This window comes from Orcinus orca, chromosome 5, assembly GCF_937001465.1.
Source record: "Orcinus orca chromosome 5, mOrcOrc1.1, whole genome shotgun sequence".
NCBI lineage: Eukaryota > Metazoa > Chordata > Mammalia > Artiodactyla > Delphinidae > Orcinus > Orcinus orca.
The window spans coordinates 40,592,719-40,611,883 of record NC_064563.1 but is presented as its reverse complement, the minus strand read 5'-3'; the positions used below and the strand labels follow the sequence as shown (position 1 = coordinate 40,611,883).

Sequence of the window (19,165 nt, the reverse complement as noted above, 5' to 3'; positions counted from 1 at the left end):
AGAGAGGGTTGTCTCCATAATCACCTGTTTTCTATCTTATTTTACAGTTTTTTCCGTGAGTGATTGTATCTTGGCGTGATGGGACTCACCCTCAGCCCCAGGGAGTGGGAGAAGCAGCCAGATTTAGCCAGGTGGGGGTGGGGTAAGAAGAAGGGGGGGGGGTCAGGTCTCCTGGAGCCTGAGAAAAGGTAGGATAGGTTACAGGTAGGGGAGGGTGGAAGAATGAGGCTTAGGGAGCCAAGGAGAAGCTCTGGCAGAAGCTTTAGGAACCTACACCAATTGTGGTTCCATTAACGAATAGGCACAGCTCTGATCATTTGTTGTTTTCAGTACTGACTCCATCCTGGAGTGCCTTTACAAAAGTCTAGATTGCTTTAATAGGACAGATGACAAATTGTTTCCCACCTGTGGATTTTCCTTCATGCCAGCCTTGCTTGGTTTTGCCTGGCTTTATTCTGTGACCAGAAAAGAAGATGGAATTCTGAAAAGTTGCTTTAGCCAGATCCTGTGAACAAAGGGAGCCTTGTTTGGGGTTATGCACACCAGCTTTTGGAGGAGTCTAATTCATCAGCTGGCATCTCTGCTTTTCAAGTCCTTGCTCTGGTTAGCACTGTGTTTCTCTGTCCGTGGAGGGGCAAGCCTTCTGGAGGAGCAGGCCCACTGCTTGTTCACCCGGCTCTGGTTACAGGGGGCAGAGGCAGGCCCTAGGGGCCCTAAATGGGCACCCACAGTGAGTCCAAGAGAGGGAGGCAGCCTTTGTTGCTGTGTTTGCCTGGCCCATGGCTACATGGATGCCATTATAATTTCCAAGATTTCCCTGGATTGGTCAGGCACGCAGTCCACCAGACTGGTGCTGACACAAAAGTCGGAAACTGGGAATGTCAGTCACCCTCCTGTTAGTCCCCTCCCCGCCTGCAACTGAGATTTCCTGAAAAGCTACCAGCATTGACTGGTTTGAGTCCTGGCTGAGTGCGGGCGAAGCCTGGAGCACATAAACCAGTTCTGAAACTTGTTCTCCATTGGTGGATTGATTTTTTCCCCCCCAGGACAACGGTAACTTTGAGCCCCTTCAGGTGCTATTAGAAAAAGCTCCTGTTGTGGTATGTTAAGTGACCTTCTATCCAGTGGGAAGACTTGTGGGGAATTTCTTGGGGCCTGGGGCATTCCAGCTCCCCACGTGGGGAAGGTGTGAGGCCTGCGTGCTGCCCGCTAAGGCCTGGGGACTAACGGCGTCAGGTGGCCAGCGTGAGTGTGTGGCTTCTGCCTTCTTCATTTTTGTCTCCTTCCTTTTCCCTTGACAGAGCAATTTTGTTTTGATGCTGTGCCAGAAATCTTCTGACAATGAGTTACTGGAACTTGGAGAAAAGGAACTGTGTGCAGTACCGCAGGCATTTTCTGGTGGACAACAGTCTGTTTCACGGTGAGTTGCCTTTTCTACTCCTGTAGGCGGATCTTTTGTTTCTGAGAGCACTTTTATTCCAGCACTCTGGATGCAAATGTGGTATGATTGTTGGGTTGAACCAAGAGCCTGAGTTAACTTGTTGCTGAAAAATTACCCAAGAATCCCCACTGGACTCATTCCGCAGAGTTGCAAGCTGTGGGCCACCCCTCAGCAGCCATAACAGCATCGTTACTTTCTACCTCTCAGGTTAGTTTATGTCAGTGCCTTTCCTCTTCTACTACACTGTCAACTCCAGTAATATCCCTTTCCGATGTTTGAAATTGGGGGAGCTAGACCCATTAGGTAGTTCTCGGTTAATATCGGTGGATCATCAATCAGGGCTTATAACCAGCATGGTGTGTGCCTTCTATCAGGCTCCATATAAAAACAGAGCAGGTGAGGGCACTTAACCATAACGATCAGGTTGGATGACTGCAGCTGTAAATCAGAGAATAATCAACATTAGTCATTTTCATGGCAAACTAAGATGAATTGCCTTTACCCTGCTGGCATATTTGTTTTGTGTTATACAGCCAGGGATAAGCTCTGTCAATCCTGATATCAGGGTGCCCTTGAGTGAAATTTACTTAAGAGTCAGAGATTCATGTGTTGGCAGAATTTTTGGAGTAATCTCCATTAAGAGCTGGTGGAATTGTAGAGGGAAGAGAGATTTCATGAGAAGTGGAGTGCTACTGAACAGAATCCTTGATCTAAGCTACCTTCAACTTTCTAAGTTTGGTTTTTCTTCCCCAATTTAGTGCAGACTTACTGTTTTTTTATTGCTTTAGATTAAGTTTAAGATAACAAACTTAACCCTACTTACTTTGTTAAAGCACATCTTACAATGTTTTTTCACGTTCATTATGCCACCTCACTATCGGACTTTACTCCGTAGAGGATGCCTTCATTTACAGGTCAAGAAAGGGAAGCAGAGATGAAATGACCAGCCCAAGTTGGCATAGTCAGCTATTAGCAAGGTCAGATCTAAAATTCTAGCCTCTACCCTTCCAGGCTGGCTCTCTTGGCATCGCAGCAGCGACAGCCTCTTAGCAAAGGAGACTAAGATATGGTGACTTAACACGCTGGCACTGAGTTCTGCTTTGTTTTCCTGTGAACCTCATCTAAGGACCCTGTTCGTTGCTTCATCTCTCACACAGTGTTTGCTGTGTGGTGCTTTCTGTTACAAATTTACTTGTATTAAAAAAAAAAAAAAAGAATAAATATAAAGAAACACAGGAGTTAGAAAAATTAGCTTTATTTTTTCCAAGTTTTGTGCCAATTTTGAAAAAGTTCAGATTTTATTTATTCATTATTTTAGAATACCTTTGTCCAGAGATCTCAAAGGCTATAACAACTTAAAAACAATTTCCTATGTATTGTTAAAACTGTGCTACCACTTAGTGAATTACTGTATTGCTGATAGTTTTGCTGAGGGCTTGAGGAACATGATCCTATTGAATCCTTTCAACACCTTTGCGATAGTTATTATTCATCCCATTTTATGGATGGGGAAACAGAGGTTTGGGGAGGTTGTTGAAGTGGTGATCTAAAATCAAACTCGTGTCTGCTTAACTCCAAAACCCCACTATTTTTTTTCCAGGCTGCACCTCCATTTTAATAGAAAAATTAACACTCTGAGAGGTTTAAGTTCTATTCAGCAGTATTCGCTCTGCTATTAACTAGCCATGTCTGATCTTGACTACGTTATATAATCCTTCAGCATCTCAGTTTTCTCGTCTGTGAAATGAGTGTACTGGTCTCGATGATGTTTTAGGTTCTTCCTAGTTCTAGTCTCTGAGATTCCACTGAAGTATTTCTGAGAATTACAGTTGCTGTATGTATTTTGTGAGCTATCTTGTCTCTGAACATGAGATTCACAAGAGGGCAGTAGAATACTTAAAATATGACTTGGTTACTTACGTTGAAGAATTCCTCATTTGAGAAGATTTAGAGATATCAAATCTTCCCAAGATTAAAAGGACTAAAGCCAGTTAGAATTATGATTCTGGTCATTTATAATAAAGCAGTAGCTTTAAGTATTTCTGATAGTTAAAATATCATTTTGGATCTCTATGCCAAAGGATATGTAATTCAGGAAAGAACGATGCCTCTGCTCTTCCACTGTATTTACTTCTGCAGAAAAGTAATGTCTGTGAAGACAGGAATTTATTTAACTTCATGGAGGATTGTGAGGAGTCTTGGTGTATTTTAAGCCAAGGGGGCACTAGTGATAACATCTTTGTAGATGATTTCTGAACATTTATGAGAAAAGACAGGACAGGTTGAGTTAGAAAGGTCAGATTTCTTTTAGAGGGGATTCTCCTGGTCTGCTGGTAACTCTCCTTACATAACCAAATCAAGCCAAACAAAAAGAAACAAAACACCTTCATTATAAACAGAAAAGAACCATTTCCTCTGCAAGATAATAGACTTTTAGAATATGCAGACTCAGATGTGCAAATTGTGCTAGCCAGACTTAAGCAGTATTCCCAGGAGAAAGGAACCACCTTAAAAAGAGGACTAGGTGGGCAGTAGGGGGTCAATAAAAGTAAAAATAAAAATGTAATATTTGTATACTGTTTCACAGTTCATAAAGCACATTCATAGCCTCCCTTTCTGAGTATAGAGGAGGTAGGTTCTCATTGGAAACAATGTAGAAAATTACCCACAATCTCCCAACCCAAATTGGAGTAACAGAATAACACTAATTGTATGTTTCTACCCGGTCTTTTATCTCCTCTCATCTTCGCAACAATCCTGATGTAGGAATGGAATACCTGGAAAAGGTAGGAAACGGTGGGTACTAGGCAACAGAAATGAGCTGATTGAATTGACAATTCTGTGTCAGTCAGGAGAGGACCCCTGGTAGGCATTATGATGAGCTGTTTTTGTATTTCCCACTTGTCCTGGCCTTTGCCCAGATTTTTAGGGAATCTTGAATCCAAAGGGATTTTGAGCCTATCAAAGAAGCCAATTGCTAGAGGTTTTCTCTAGTTGGCTTTTGTTTTAACATGTTTGATATAGAGAAAAAACTTGGGCAAAGAATAATTTGTGTAGTATGAACCTTGCTTTAATGGCTTATATTTTCATGAATTATTTTTATTTGAAAATTACCTGTACCCTCAGCTCTTTCTCTTGGCTGTCGTGAATTGCAGCATTTTTTTCTGACCTGGGACACACATTCTTAAACCTGCTATCAGTGTATTTACAATTTATATATATCCAATTTCTAATGCACATAAGCTTTTTTCAAACATTTGAGTTCCTACTTGGAGGTGACTTAATTTTTGTTTTCATGCATTGCTAGTTATAATTGTGATGTTGAAAAAATTGTGATGTTGCTTTCCTGTAAGTTATATGGTATCACCCCTACTTACTATATTGAAATTTATTTCTGTTGCTCTCATGTTGTTATATGAATGTTTCTGAATGACCAAGACAAATCTAGACTAGAAATGTTTTGAATTGAATTGAGTGTCTCTTACTATCTAGGGATAAAATTAAGGATAGTTCTGGTATTAAATATTTATGTAGTATGTTTTTTAAAAAGTGCTTTATATGTACTTTGACTTTGCCTCACAAAAAACTTCTAATCAAACTAATTAGCTTATTAAATAATTAGTTTTTAGCCAGCCTCCCCTTCCTGGCCAGAGGCCTAATTGGTGATGTAGGACAGAAACTGGACTGCCAGTTTGTAAAGCAAAGTAGGTTTGAATTGGATCCCAGAGACTAGTTCTAGCTCCATTTTTATGACTCACTTGTGTAGCCTTTGTCACCTAGGTGACCCTCAGTTTCCCTCTTTCTAAAATGAGGGTTTTTCCAGATTCCAAAGTTCCCTTCTAGCAGCAACATTGTGGTCTCTGTGTAGTCAAACAGGATGTGTGGTGAACGGGAGTGTCCTACAGGCCAGAACATGGGAAGAGAGGGCTGACAAGATGGCAATGAAGGGGAGGAAGATTCTTGTTTGATTGTAAACTTTGTAGTTACCTTTGCACTGGCAAAAAGCTGCATTTCCCTTTATATGTGTGTGTGTGTGTGTGTGTGTGTGTGTGTGTGTAGGGTTGTTCTTGAGTCCCTCGTATGTGTGTGTGTGTGTGTGTGTGTGTGTGTAGGTTGTTCTTGAGTCCCTCGTGTGTGTGTGTGTGTGTAGGGTTGTTCTTGAGTCCCTCGTGTGTGTGTGTGTGTGTGTAGGTTGTTCTTGAGTCCCTCGTGTGTGTGTGTGTGTGTGTAGGGTTGTTCTTGAGTCCCTCGTGTGTGTGTGTGTGTGTGTAGGGTTGTTCTTGAGTCCCTCGTGTGTGTGTGTGTGTGTGTGTAGGTTGTTCTTGAGTCCCTCGTGTGTGTGTGTGTGTGTGTGTGTAGGTTGTTCTTGAGTCCCTCGTGTGTGTGTGTGTGTGTGTGTGTGTAGGGTTGTTCTTGAGTCCCTCGTGTGTGTGTGTGTGTGTGTGTGTGTGTGTGTAGGTTGTTCTTGAGTCCCTCGTGTGTGTGTGTGTGTGTGTGTGTAGGGTTGTTCTTGAGTCCCTCGTGTGTGTGTGTGTGTGTGTGTGTAGGTTGTTCTTGAGTCCCTCATGTGTGTGTGTGTGTGTGTGTGTGTGTGTGTGTGTGTGTGTGTGTGTGTGTAGGGTTGTTCTTGAGTCCCTCCCAAACATGGAGGGACCAGTAGCTAGGACTGACAAGCTTTCAGGACAAACGTCATTATACTCAAAGAAGAGTGGAGAAGTTCTCACTGGAATTCCATCCTCATTGTAAAAAAGAAGAATGCCAGATCCGGCCTGGTAAATATGAAAGGAGAATGAAATTACGCAGGCATGAATTTCGGTTCTCATTCATTTAGGCCAGTTTATTAGCAAGGTATGACTTTGGCAGCCTGTCTGCTTTAGCGGTTTGGGGCATTACTGGATTTTTTTATCAGAGTGTCATTTCTTAACTGAGTCAGACCCTAGCTTTTCCAGCCAATGACTGTATATACATCCTCTTCTAGGTCCAGAAAAACACCAGCACACAGAGAATTCCTGCTAATGCAATGATAGTCAAGATATTGTGACCATCATTAAGATCAAAAGTATTATCTCTTAGAGGAAGCACTGAATGGAAAAAATTTCAAAGACAGTTGAGAGAAAGTACAAAAAAAAAAAAAAAAGATAGGCCTTAAAGGGAGAGAATGTACTTGAGTCATTTAAATGATGTAATAGAACTAATTCTGGAAGCAGCCTTGCCCAGAAGATTCCTCTTTAGCCCCACACTCAAGTCTCCCCCTCCCCCTTCCATGGCCACCAGGCAGAAAGCACGGAGGGCAGGTATACTTTCAGGTCTGTGATGTTCAGGGGCATCTCGTGAACATGCCAGAGGCAGTGAAGGCTCAGCAAAGGGAGCAAGGCCTGTCCCACGTGTGGCATCTTGCAGGGGCCACCCTCCCTCTGGGCTGCTTTGGATGAGTTGTTCCTTTCGGACTAAGTTTCCATGTCAGCAAAATGCTTCAATTTAGGACAAATGACCTCTAAACTTCTTCCTAAGTGGTAAAATTTCGAGAAATGCTTGTTTCTCCACTTCCCCACCTCAGGCCACTTGTAAACAGAGGCCAGCTGGGGAATTTGCAGTGAATTAACTGACCAAATTGATTTATGTACTTGCCTGAGACAAATTAGAGCCAGCCATTCAGGCCTTGCAAAAGTACATACTTATATCTAGTTAGAACACAAACTTTAACGTGAGCTAGTATGAAACAATCTTATTCTATAACTTTTTGGTAACGTGTGTTCTTCCTTCATCCCTTGGAGACAGAGAAAATTGTCAAGGAAAGTCTCAGTGAAATGCTATTTATATCAAAATCCAAAGTTCATTTCCTTTTTTTTTTTCTTTTTTTGGTCTTTCTCCATGATGACCAAACTGGCTTATTGAACATTCTCAACTTAGTGTAGCATATAAACAAAATTGTTTTATTTTTCACCAGTTGCTACTTTAAAAAATACTTTGCAACATCTTGGGCAATTCTATTACTTTCTGGCTACTTTTGGTTACTGAGGGTCAAATCCAGTTTAAAAGGTTAATCTCAAACTCATCTAAATCCCATCTTCTCCCTTACCTGCAGCGTGGGCCTGACCTGTCTGTCAGGGGTGAGGGGGGGCGTTCATTTGGCTCTGCTATAGTTCTTCTCCTTGAAGAGGAATTCAAGGCCTACATCCTCAGATTTTGGTACAAGGAAGAGAGATGGGGGAAAGCAAAGGTCTTTGAGCTTCACCCCGGCCGGTTTGTATGTTAGCGGCAGTGACGTGATCAAGACTCTCTCTCCTGTTCTCTCTTCTGTGGATGTTTGGTTTCACCCTGACCCCTCTGTCACCTAGGACTCTGCAGAGAGGACCCACTGTCTCCCTTCAGCCCCACCCATTGTCCATTTCTCATTCCCTCTGGCTGAAGCCTGGCTGCCCTTGCCCTGAGGACTCTTGGGCAGCTGCCTGGTCCCTGCCTTTTCTCTTATCTCCCTGTTTCTGCACGTGGAGTTCTGCAGGCTGCCGAGGGCTGTGGAGGATGGGCTGGTTATGAAGCTGTTCCTGTCTTCCTCCCAGACCTACTCACGCTGTTATGGGGGCTACTCCCACAAGCCTTAGGAAGCCTCTGAACTATTCTTTTGTAGCCCTTCCCCTGCTTGTCTCTGGGAATGAGGGGTGCTCCGATTTTAATCCTCAGAGTACTGTTTGTGCCACTCCAGGTGCCTAGGCTGTGCACATAACAGGGGTTCAGGTCATGTGATTTTGAATGGATGGAGTCCCACCCTCTTCACCCCTGACAGTTCTCCTTGGACCGCTCTAGAGCCACTCCAGGCTGGTCCTTGTCCGTGAACATTTTGGATTAGAGAAACTTCCTTTCCCCAAAGGTACTAGTGTTCTTTATTGTGCTTGCTTCTTGCAAGGTTGTGTAGCTGGATCGATCAGAGCCAAACAACGATCTAGATTTATAAAAATCCATGGTGAGATGTCTCGGCCGAGACATCTCTTTTCCCCATCGGGAATTCTAATTTGATGGGATTTTGCTGACAAAAGAGAACCCACTGTGTTCTCTTTTGTCATGCTTTCCGTGTTGAGGTCATTCACATTCTGTAACGATGCAGGGCATAAAAAGATCCCGGTGGAATGCGTAGCAAAATGACAAATTGAAGATCTGGATACCTGGGAAGCCCAGGTGGATGAGAAGTTAACAGTGGTCAGTCTCTGAAGCTTTAGCTTTAGTCGTTGTTTGAAACAAGCCTGTTGTGTTAAGTGATAACCTTGGCTGGCCTTTCCCGATAGACTCTCAAGTTCTCTCAAACCTGTGGCCATTGGGAGTCCAGTCAAGCAGAAGGGCCCTTGATTATTTTATTCCTTATGCTTGGGAATACCAATTTTCTGTTTACTAAGTTAGAAGAAATATATCTAATAAAGAATCAACTTTTCCTTCAGATTTGCAGACTTCTCACGTTTTAAGTGGTTACATAAGAGCATTATGTCCCCTTAGACCTGTGTTACAAATTTAAGCCTTTGTTCTTTAATCTGCATTTCCATAATTATAATTAATTTTCCTCTGCTCTCTCATTTTCCCAGTTGTCTTTTCTACTCTGTGCCTAACGTATGCACAGAGATTGATACGAGGATGAAATGTCTTTCCATGGGTAGATTCAGGGTTCTTCCAGAGCAGCATAATTATTTAATTTAGTTATACAAAAGATCCAGATTTTTTTCTTGGACCACAGTAATAATTATTAGTGATTGTATTTGTAATCACAAAACCCTCTTGTCTCCCATCTATCCAAACAAAGATTAAAAATTCCAGTTTGGTCCTTTACACTGTGTACATGAAAAGTCATCCCAGTGGACCTGTGATAGTTTATATATTTTTAGGGCTCATTCCTTTCAGCAGGTATGTTTGGGCTTGTTACAGATGCAAACTGTTGGTTTCAAAGGGATAGTCAGATTTTTTAAAAATTTAAAGCCCATAGCCTAGTGTGTTTTTCACCCATTCCAGCAGCTTCAACTCCCATCTATGTGCCGATAGCTCCCAACAGTGTATTCCTGGCTTAGCACCATACCCAGATGTCCATCCTCCTACCTGACAGCTCCACTGATGCCTGCAGGTCCTCAGACTCAGCATGTCTGGCGCAGAATTCCCTCTTCCGCACCAGTACCCGGCTGCCTTGCCAGCCTTATCTCTTGCTTCCCCTCCCTCTTTGCACCACAGCTACACTGACCTTCCCGTTCCTTGCCCACAAAACTTACCCCTTTTTTGCTTAGCTGGCTGCTACCCCATCCTTCAGACACCAGAATAAGGGTCCCCTCTGCAGAGAAGCTTATACTGACTTCCCAGACTGGGTCAGTTCCCTTTTTATACTCTCCTATCACCCTGCATTGCTGCCTCATTGTATTATCACTGTTGTAATAAAACAATTAATTTTGTGATAACCAGTTTAATTTTTGTCCTCCTTGTACTTCTAAGTTCCAGGGGAGTAGAGACTGTTCTCACTCGTATCTCCAGTACATAGTAGAGTGCATTGCATATACTCATCTTAATTACAGTGGAGATAAGAACCACCTACTGTTTCATTATTTTTGCACTTTCAAGTTTGGCCTTTAATCTTTTTTTTTAAATTAATTTTTATTGGAGTGTAGTTGATTTACAATGTTGTGTTAGTTTCTGCTGTACAGCAAAGTGAATCAGTTATACATATACATATATCCACTCTTTTTCAGATTCTTTTCCTATATAGGTCATTACACAATATCGAGTAGAGTTCCCTGTGCTATACAGTAGGTCCTTGTTGATTTTCTATTTAATATATAGTAGTGTGTATATGTCAATCCCAATCTCCCAATTTATCCCTCCCCCTAACCTTGGTAACCATAAGTTTGTTTTCTACATCTGTGACTCTATTTCTGTTTTGTAAGTAGGTTCATTTGTACCAAGTTTTTAGATTCCACATATAAACTATATCATGATATTTGTCTTTCTCTGTCTGAATTCCTTCACTTAGTACGATAATCTCTAGGTCCATCCATTGCTGCAAATGACATTTCATTCTTTTTTATGGCTGAGTAATATTCCATTCTCTCTATATACCACATCTTCTTTATCCATTCCTCTATTGATAGACATTTAGGTTGCTTCCATGCCCTGGCTATTGTAAATAGTGCTGTAATGAATATTGGGGTGCATGTATCTTTTCAAATTATGCTTTTCTCTGGATATTTGCCCAGGAGTGGGGTTGCTGGATCATATGGTAGCTCTATTTTTAGTTTTTTAAGGGACCTCCATACTGTTCTCCATAGTGGCTGTACCGATTTACATTCCCACCAACAGTGCAAGAGGTTTCCCTTTTCTCCACACCCTCTCCAGCATTTATTGTTTGTAGGTTTTTTGACTTTGGCCATTCTGACTGGTGTGAGGTGACACCTCATTGTATTGCATTTCTCTGATAATCAGTGATGTTGAGCATCTTTTCATGCGCCTCTTGGCCTTTCATCTTTGTGCTGTGGAATACATCAGTTCCTTGGCTGCAGACCCTCTTCTTCCCTTCACTCATGCTTTTGCCTTGGAGAACAAAAGAATGCACCTAAACCATTCCTTCCTGAGATTGAGAAGGGAAAGCCCACTTTGCTGAGAGTCCTAGTGTGCTTTAGAAAAGATGATTACAAATGTATAATGCCTCAAAGTGGAAAAGGAAAAACCCATTTCTTTAAAAGAATTTCTTAGACTTTTTGAATTCATTTAATAATACTTTCCAGAATTTCCATGTTGGTTATATATGGGTTTATTTTATTCAACTCTGAAAATGGAGGTTTTGCCTGTTAAAATAACCCTCTTAATAAAAGATGTTTAGTTGCAGTATTTTGCATACTATTAAAATTCTCTGCTGCTTGAGTCTGAAAATCTTCAGGCACAGAAGTGAGTTGTCATCTGTAGGGTAATTCTTACCCCAGAGAGCAGAATAGACCTGCACCAAAACAAAAGCACCAGCTTTCTCAGTAAGAGAGGTGGAAAGGAGGCCTGGGGGTGCATGAAGAGAATAATCAAACAGCTTCTTTAAAAGTTAAGAAGATGCACTTTTATTTCAGATTTACAAACAAGAAAAACGGTGAGCATCTAGGCCTTTCATCTAAGAATCTCAAGCAACAGGAGAGTACATTTCTGACTTCTAGGTAGCAAAGTTACCCCAAGAATAATACCTACTTGGGTAGAATAAATGTAGAATCTGTGAAAACATTTTTTGTCCAATTTTGTCTTGTCAGTATTCCTTTCTTGGTCAGCATATGTGACTGACTTATAACAGTGATCTCAGAACTTCTTGTATTTAAATGTAGAAGGTGGTGACTTATTCCCAATTTAAAGGGAGAACAGTGCACACATTTATTGTTTAGTGTCCTATTTTATTCCTTGGCAAATTGAATATCAATACATATCCACAAATGACCATTATTTGAAATTATATCAGTGTCAGAATTTTAATACCTTTCAGCAGAGGCTTATCTCTAGAGGCTTGTATTAATGAACTCTTTTAGCCAATGGTTCCCAGCCTTGGTTGCATGTTGGAATCACCTGGGGGTATTAAAAAAACTGTTGTGCGTGTCCCAGCCCAGAGGGTCTGATTAATTGGTCTGGGTTATGGTTAGGGCCTGGGGGAATTTTTAGAACTCTGCAGGTAATTCCAGTGGGCAACCAATTAGATTCTGGTGTGTTGAATACTCCAGACTTAAGGTGGCAAATACATATTCTCTCAACGGAACTATAGAATTCATGAATTTGATAATGGTTATTTTTCTGTGATGATAGCCTATTTTATACTGAATCTTAAAGGTTTATGCTTGGCATTTTGTGGATGCTGGTTTTCTATAAAATTTTTTTTCACTTAATTTTTTTCTGATAGCAATACAAGTTCACCACTGAAAAGTTGGAGAGTATAGAAAAGACTAAAGAAATAATCTATAATCTCAGTATGTGTTTTAAGTCTGTACTTTCTTAAAGTGATTTAAAAACCAAAGACTGGGCTTCCCTGGTGGCGCAGTGGTTGAGAGTCCGCCTGCCGATGCAGGGGACACGGGTTCGTGCCCCCGTCCGCGAAAATCCCACATGCCGCGGAGCGGCTGGGCCCGTGAGTCATGGCCGCTGAGCCTGTGCTCTGCAACGGGAGAGGCCACAACAGTGAGAGGCCCACGTACCACACACACAAAAAAACAAACAAAAAACCAAAGACTAAGTAGTGATCCTTTTTAAAAAAATAATTTATTTATTTATTTAGGCTGCGTTGGGTCTCCATTGCGCGTGGGTTTTCTTTAGTTGCTGTGAGCGGGGGCTACTCTTCATTGCGGTGCACGGGCTTCTCATTGCAGTGACTTCTCTTGTTGCGGAGCTCGGGCTCTAGGCATGCCCGCTTCAGTAGTTGTGTCGCCCGGGCTCAGTAGTTGTGGTACACGGGTTTAGTTGCTCCGCGGCACGTGGGATCTTCCCAGGCCAGGGATCGGACCCGTGTCCCCCGCACTGGCAGGAGGATTCTTAACCACTGCTCCACCAGGGAAGTCCTAAGTAGTGATTCTTAACTCTAGTTATATATTAGAATCTGCTGGGGTGCTTACAAAATACTGGTGGTTGGGTTCTACCCGATCCTACTTAAATCATCTCTAGGCAGGTGGGCGTGGGTGGCCTGTGTGTTCATCCTTTTATTCCTTATATCAGTATCTTTCTGTTTAACTTCAGGTGATTTTGATGCACTGTGAGGGGTGAGAATTACTGGGCTAAAATTGTTGACTTACTAAAATATTGATCTAATCAGTAAACTAAATCGAATTAATTTACTGATTTAGAACAGTACGTAATTATTTGCTAGTTTGAGCAAAAGTGATGTATGAAACTTGATTTTATGCAGAGGAGTGGGAGGGGCAAGTGATATGCTCACCTTCATATGGTCATTTTCTTCCAACAGATTTATTTCATATTCCTTTTAATATCATGCTTCCTTAGTGCCCTTTAAGTATGACTTGTCTTAACATTACAGCTGATATATTTGTTGCATGATACAAATATATACCTTTTAGCCTTAACTGACCTCACAGGGTTATCCATAGCCTCCTGATGGTAAACAGAAATACTTTGGGAAGATTCTTAACAACAGGAAGCAGAATGTATAAAGTGTTTTATTTATTTATTTATTTTTTTGAGGTATGCGGGCCTCTCACTGTTGTGGTCTCTCCTGTTGCGGAGCACAGGCTCCAGACGCGCAGGCTCAGCGGCCATGGCTCACGGGCATGTGGGATCTTCCCGGACCGGGGCACAAACCCGTGTTCCCTGCATCTGCAGGCGGACTCTCAACCACTGCGCCACCAGGGAAGCCCAAGTGTTTTGTTTTGATTAATCCATAATGAGGACTATACAGTTCACAACAGGATAAGTTAAAGGAGGGATGCAGAAATAAATATGAAACACAGGAATTGGGAGAACAGTGCCATCACATGGAGTACATCAGTTTAATCTTGAGTATTATTAGAATTGTGTTTGTCTGTCTACCCTGGAAAACTAAGGCAAACTTTGTCAGCCCCTGTAGACATGTGTTCTGCCTTCATCACTTCACATGCGAGAAGACCGATTCTCAGTGTCCCTATGTTATTCCTAGAAGTTCAGAGTTGTGAAGGAAAAATCTTGTCTTCTCAGATCACTCTTGTTTTGCATGATAGTTCCTTCTTTGCACATTGGAGTCATATGGGGAACACAAAGAGGAATCTGGGGTCAATGTTAAGATAACTAAGTTTAGACCTTGTCAGGAGGAACCGGTGGATTCTGTATTCCAGTATTCTTGGGGCACCATCGGGAAATGTTAGGGCTGGTGCTGAATCAAGGTTATCGTTAGGACTGGCGATGCTGGTTGCTTTACTAACATTATCTCTTTTAAAAAAGTTTTATTGAAGATTAAAATGTGTTAATTTCTGCTGTACAGCAAAGTGACTCAGTTATAAATATATATATTCTTTTTCATATTCTTTTCCATTATGGTTTATCACAGGATATTGAATGTAGTTCCCTGTGCTATACAATAGGACCTTGTTGTTTATCCATCCTATATATAATAGTTTGCATCCAGCGTTATCTCTTTTAAGTCTTTCATCAGGACAGTTTTAGGGATGAAACTCAGAGAGGTAAACATTTTGCCAAAAACCACATTGTTAGGTTATGGTGTTCAGACCCAGGTTTGTCATACTCTAAAATCCAGAGTTTTTCCACTATTGTGACACAATGATGTATTACATGAAGTTTTTTTCTTTTAAAGCAGTTCGGATTTGGGGATGGGTAGGATGGATTCGAATGTTTTAAAAGAACTTCAGACCTTTTAGAGGTCACTAGAGAACTCCACAGAAACACCATGGTGAGCTGCCCTCAGGCTGAGAAGGGAGCTTAGGGAACTGGGGTAGGGGCTGAGAGCTGGTATCTACTGGAGTGGTCCCTGGGAGCTTGTTAGAAATGCAGACTCACAGCCCCACCTGGGACCTGCTGAATTGGAATCTGCATTTTCCCTAGATCTCCAGGTGATTGAGTGTACAGTAAAGTGTGGGCAGTGCTGCTCTGAGAGACCCACTGGGCTTGGGTGTGAGTCCTCATGAGTGAGGGATTAGTCCTTATTCTTCAAGGAACTGGTGGAAGAGGAATGGGGTTAGAGGGAAGAGAATAACTCCCACAAACCAACACATTTAGAGGATGGAAACTTGTGTATATAGTTAAGGATGTAAGCAACACCCTGGTCTGCAGTGTGCATGGCATAGCAGAACTAGAAAGAACTTGAGAAGCCATCTGATTGGGGAATTCTGAACAGAACCTCTAGCTAGGCTTCAGGAAGCTGTGTAATCTCTGAAAATATCATTCCAAACACTCTGTGTATATATGCATATACATTTGTTCACCCCCCTCCTATGAACAAAGTCCTTAGCTTTCATCATATTTCAAAGCAATCTGTTACTTGCCCCTTTGGAACATTATAAACCTTTGACTAAAACCACTCTCCTCTTATAGATGAGAAAGCATATTCGTATTCAACCAGCTAGCTGCAGGGTTAATTCTAAAAGCCAACATGCTGCCGTTCCAACTCAGCTGGTCTTTATGATCTGAGCTAAATATTATGAAATGGTAAGTGGATTTCTGTGGGATCGATCTCACAAATCTCTGCATTTTCTGGTTATTGGAAATGGTTACATCTTTATAGCATTGGACTATTGTGACATAAAAGCAATGAAAGCATTTTAAAGCCTCTGTGTGTTGGCCAAGTGAGTGTGAAATATTCATTGCAGAGCTGCTGGAGGAGGGGGCATACTGAGCATCGCCCTGGTTTCTCCATCACTGAGGGCAGCAGGGCTCTGTGAGACAGGGCTCTCCTCACCTGGTGGCATCCAACTGACTTTTTTTGTCTTCATGGCTAATAAATGATTATTAACTCTCTGTGGGGAACCAGGTGCTGAACTTTACAAAGAAAGTCATATAATCCATGTAGCATTTAGATCAAGTAATGATTTCACTATCTGGTAATTTACTATCTGGTAAAGTGTTGACTCCATGAATCCAAAGGACATTTAGAACATTTTTCATTTCTAGTAATAAAACATTGAAAGCCGCTGCTTTGTAAGACCACAGATGAATAGCCTTTAGTTGTGGAAGTTAACTCTTTAGTGGTCCCTCTTTGCATCTACCAAGAAATAGTAAGAGTGTCCAGATCTTTGTGAATTATGTTAGTGTCAGGAGAATGGTTGTTTTTCAAGGACAAATACTCAGTTTCAGTTGTCTCAACTTGCAGCCTGTGATTGCAACCATCTTTCATAGATGTGTACTCCTATTTTAGCTCCTGAGAACCCATCTGGGAAATAATATTCTCATATGCCTCTTATTTTGATCTCTTTGAATCTCATAATTATAGTTTTTGATCCTCTACCCTTACCATTTCTCCTAAATTGTATAAAGCAGTGCAGATGTTTAATATCTGGCAAGCGTACGTACCATGTTTTCTGATACTGGTAATATAAAAATTTTTCTTGGCTAGATAAGTTCTGCATAAATCATAGTACTAAATTATTTCTAAATTAGATTAATTTATATAAAGTGATGAAATGTTATTGGTTTCCTATTTTATCATCTTTAGTATTCATGAAGGAGCAATTCTTTCCTCTTTTCTCCAAAGTCTTTAACACAATTAGCCTTTGTAACCATTTTTGTGCTAGTTGACTGAATGAGGAGGACTGATGAAGCAGAAAATTAAAATACTTTCGATGCTGTAATTTTAATACTAATCATTAATCTACACTACAAAGTTGTTTTTCTCATTGATAAATTTATTGCTTTTAAAAATGTATTTCTATCTTTATAATGTTTTTTCTATCTACAGAGCTCTGTTAGATTTTTGAAATTCTTGCTATTTATATAACTTGTCAAGGAAGGAGAATTTTGGCAACTAAAATCAACTTGATCATTTGCAGAAGGCTTAATTATATATGCTCTTAGGCATTTCCCTGCCTGTGTGTACAGACTTCTTTTAAGTTATGAACATAGGGCATCTGAGTATATTTTCACCTTTGAGTATGCATTTATTATGAGTACTTTAGAGAGTGGTTAAACTATAATATTCATTCTCATTTTTGAAGTAAAAAGCCCCAGAATTTTTGCATAGAATTTTCAGGGCTGGAAGAGACATCAAGAAATTATTTAATGCAGTCAGTTGTGAGATCCCTTCTAAAATGAAAGCTCTAGAGATCAGGGAACATGACTTGAGGGCCTGGCCTATGGGAGACATCCGGTAAGTACTTGGTGAATGAGTTAGTAACCTTCCACATTTCATCAGTGAGCACCCTGAAGCCTGGGAAGGTTAAATGGTGGGCCCAAGCTGGGTCTAACCGAACTCTTAGTAAGCAGTGAGAGCCAAGGCCCTGGTGGTGCAGTGTGCGGTATACACCATGTCACACCATGTGCCTCTGGTTGAGATTCCTTGGTCTCATTCTAAACAGAGGCAGTTCACTGATTTCCAAGTGCTGGTGTAACCATCAATCATTTGTCCTTGTCCTGAGCCCTTATTCCCCATGGGATGTTGCCCTTTTCTTCTTCCTGCCTTAAATATTTATTGACCTAGGTTCTGTGCTGCAGATTTAGCAGTTAACAAAGAAGAAACGGCCCCTATCTAAACAGAGCTTTCAATCTTGCCTCTCTTTGCTGTTACCCTCTTCTTCCCTCTTCTCCCCCAGAGCTCACATGGGACCTTTATGTTACATTAGATTTTTCTTTGGAAACAATTTTATCTTCATAGAAAAGTTGCAAGAATATGCAATGAAGAACCTCCATATATCCTTTACCCAGATTTATTTACTGTTGAATTTTACCCCATTTGCTTTATCACTGTATGCTTGCACACCTTCTCTTTCCACACACACACACTTATTTTTTCTGAATAATTTGAGAATAAGTTGCCTACCTCATAGCTCTTTGCCCCAAATACCTCATTGTGAATTTCCTAACAATAGGGATATTCTCTTACATAAGCAGGGTACAGTTATTAATTTAAGTAAATTCAACATCGATAAGTCTGTTTAATTTCTTTTTAAGTTCCTTTATTTATTTTTTTTGCGGTACGCGGGCCTCTCACTGTTGTGGCCTCTCCCGTTGCGGAGCACAGGCTCCGGCCGCGCAGGCTCAGCGGCCACGGCTCAGGGGCCCAGCCACTCCGCGGCATGTGGGATCTTCCCGGACCGGGGCACGAACCCGTGTCCCCTGCATCGTCAGGTGGACTCTCAACCACTGTGCCACCAGGGAAGCCCTAAGGTCCTTTATTTTTGAAAGAACTTTTTTTCAACCGATATCTATCGGGAAACAGAGAAGGGAGAAGGAGAGTAAAAAACATGGGGAAAATGTTACAGCATCACAAAACCTACCAAGTTCTTAGGGTGAAGGCAAGCTTCACTTGTGTGTGATCTGTGCCTTAGAAGGACCCTGTGCTTAGTTTAATGCTCTGCTGTTGCTGTCTTAAAATTCTTTATTTTTTGGGGAAAGCCCCATATTTCCATTTCACACTGAACTTGCAGATTATGTAGCTGGTCCTGATTAGAGTCTTTCTGTACTGGGCTAGGAGCTTTTGCCTGTGTTATTGTAGGTACCGTTGGAGATGAGGAAACTGAGGCTTCAAGGGACTTAAAATAACTTGGCTTAGGTTGCTGAGCTACCTGGTGGAACCCAGATTTGACCTCAGGTCTTTTTGATCCCATATCCAGTGGCCGTCGCATCGCTTCCAATTATTATTCCATGCCTGCAACTCTCCCTGCACTGTGTTTAATTATTTCCGGATTTGGACTTGACCTGTCCTTTCTGTTTTTCTCCTTAGGAATTCTACCTTCTTTTTGGTACCACAGGCTGGCTCTCTTTCGTCCTAAATTCCTGGGGTAAAGTGTTAACTAGAAAGCCATTTGGGAAACTTTAATGAATCAGTAATTTTTGTCTCAAAGGAACTGCCTGTGAGTAGTTTCTATATTAATCTTCTCCTATATTTGTAGAAAAAGGCTGCCTGTGGTCACTCCCTCTTTCGCCCTTACTGTATATCACAATTCCAGCAAGTGGTTTCCTTCATGCTCCTAGCTTTTGGAGTCCCTCTGTCAGCATTTGGGGTCCAGGTCCTGCTTTATTCCCAGTGTCTGTCTGAGAATTGGAGAACTGTTTGGAATCTGAGTTCCTGTGTTCGGTTGGGTCTTCCTGCTC

General features: G+C 41.5%; 1 protein-coding gene across 1 annotated transcript in view; it reads left to right on the top strand.

Moving 5' to 3' along the window:
* PLCH1 (phospholipase C eta 1) overlaps positions 1-19,165 on the top strand; it is a 240,913-nt gene that overhangs the window by 25,700 nt on the left and 196,048 nt on the right. The window contains exon 2 of the mRNA XM_049709695.1: positions 1,302-1,420. Coding sequence (XP_049565652.1) covers positions 1,342-1,420 — 79 coding nt within the window. The 5' untranslated portion in view covers positions 1,302-1,341. The remainder of the gene's footprint in view (positions 1-1,301; positions 1,421-19,165) is intronic.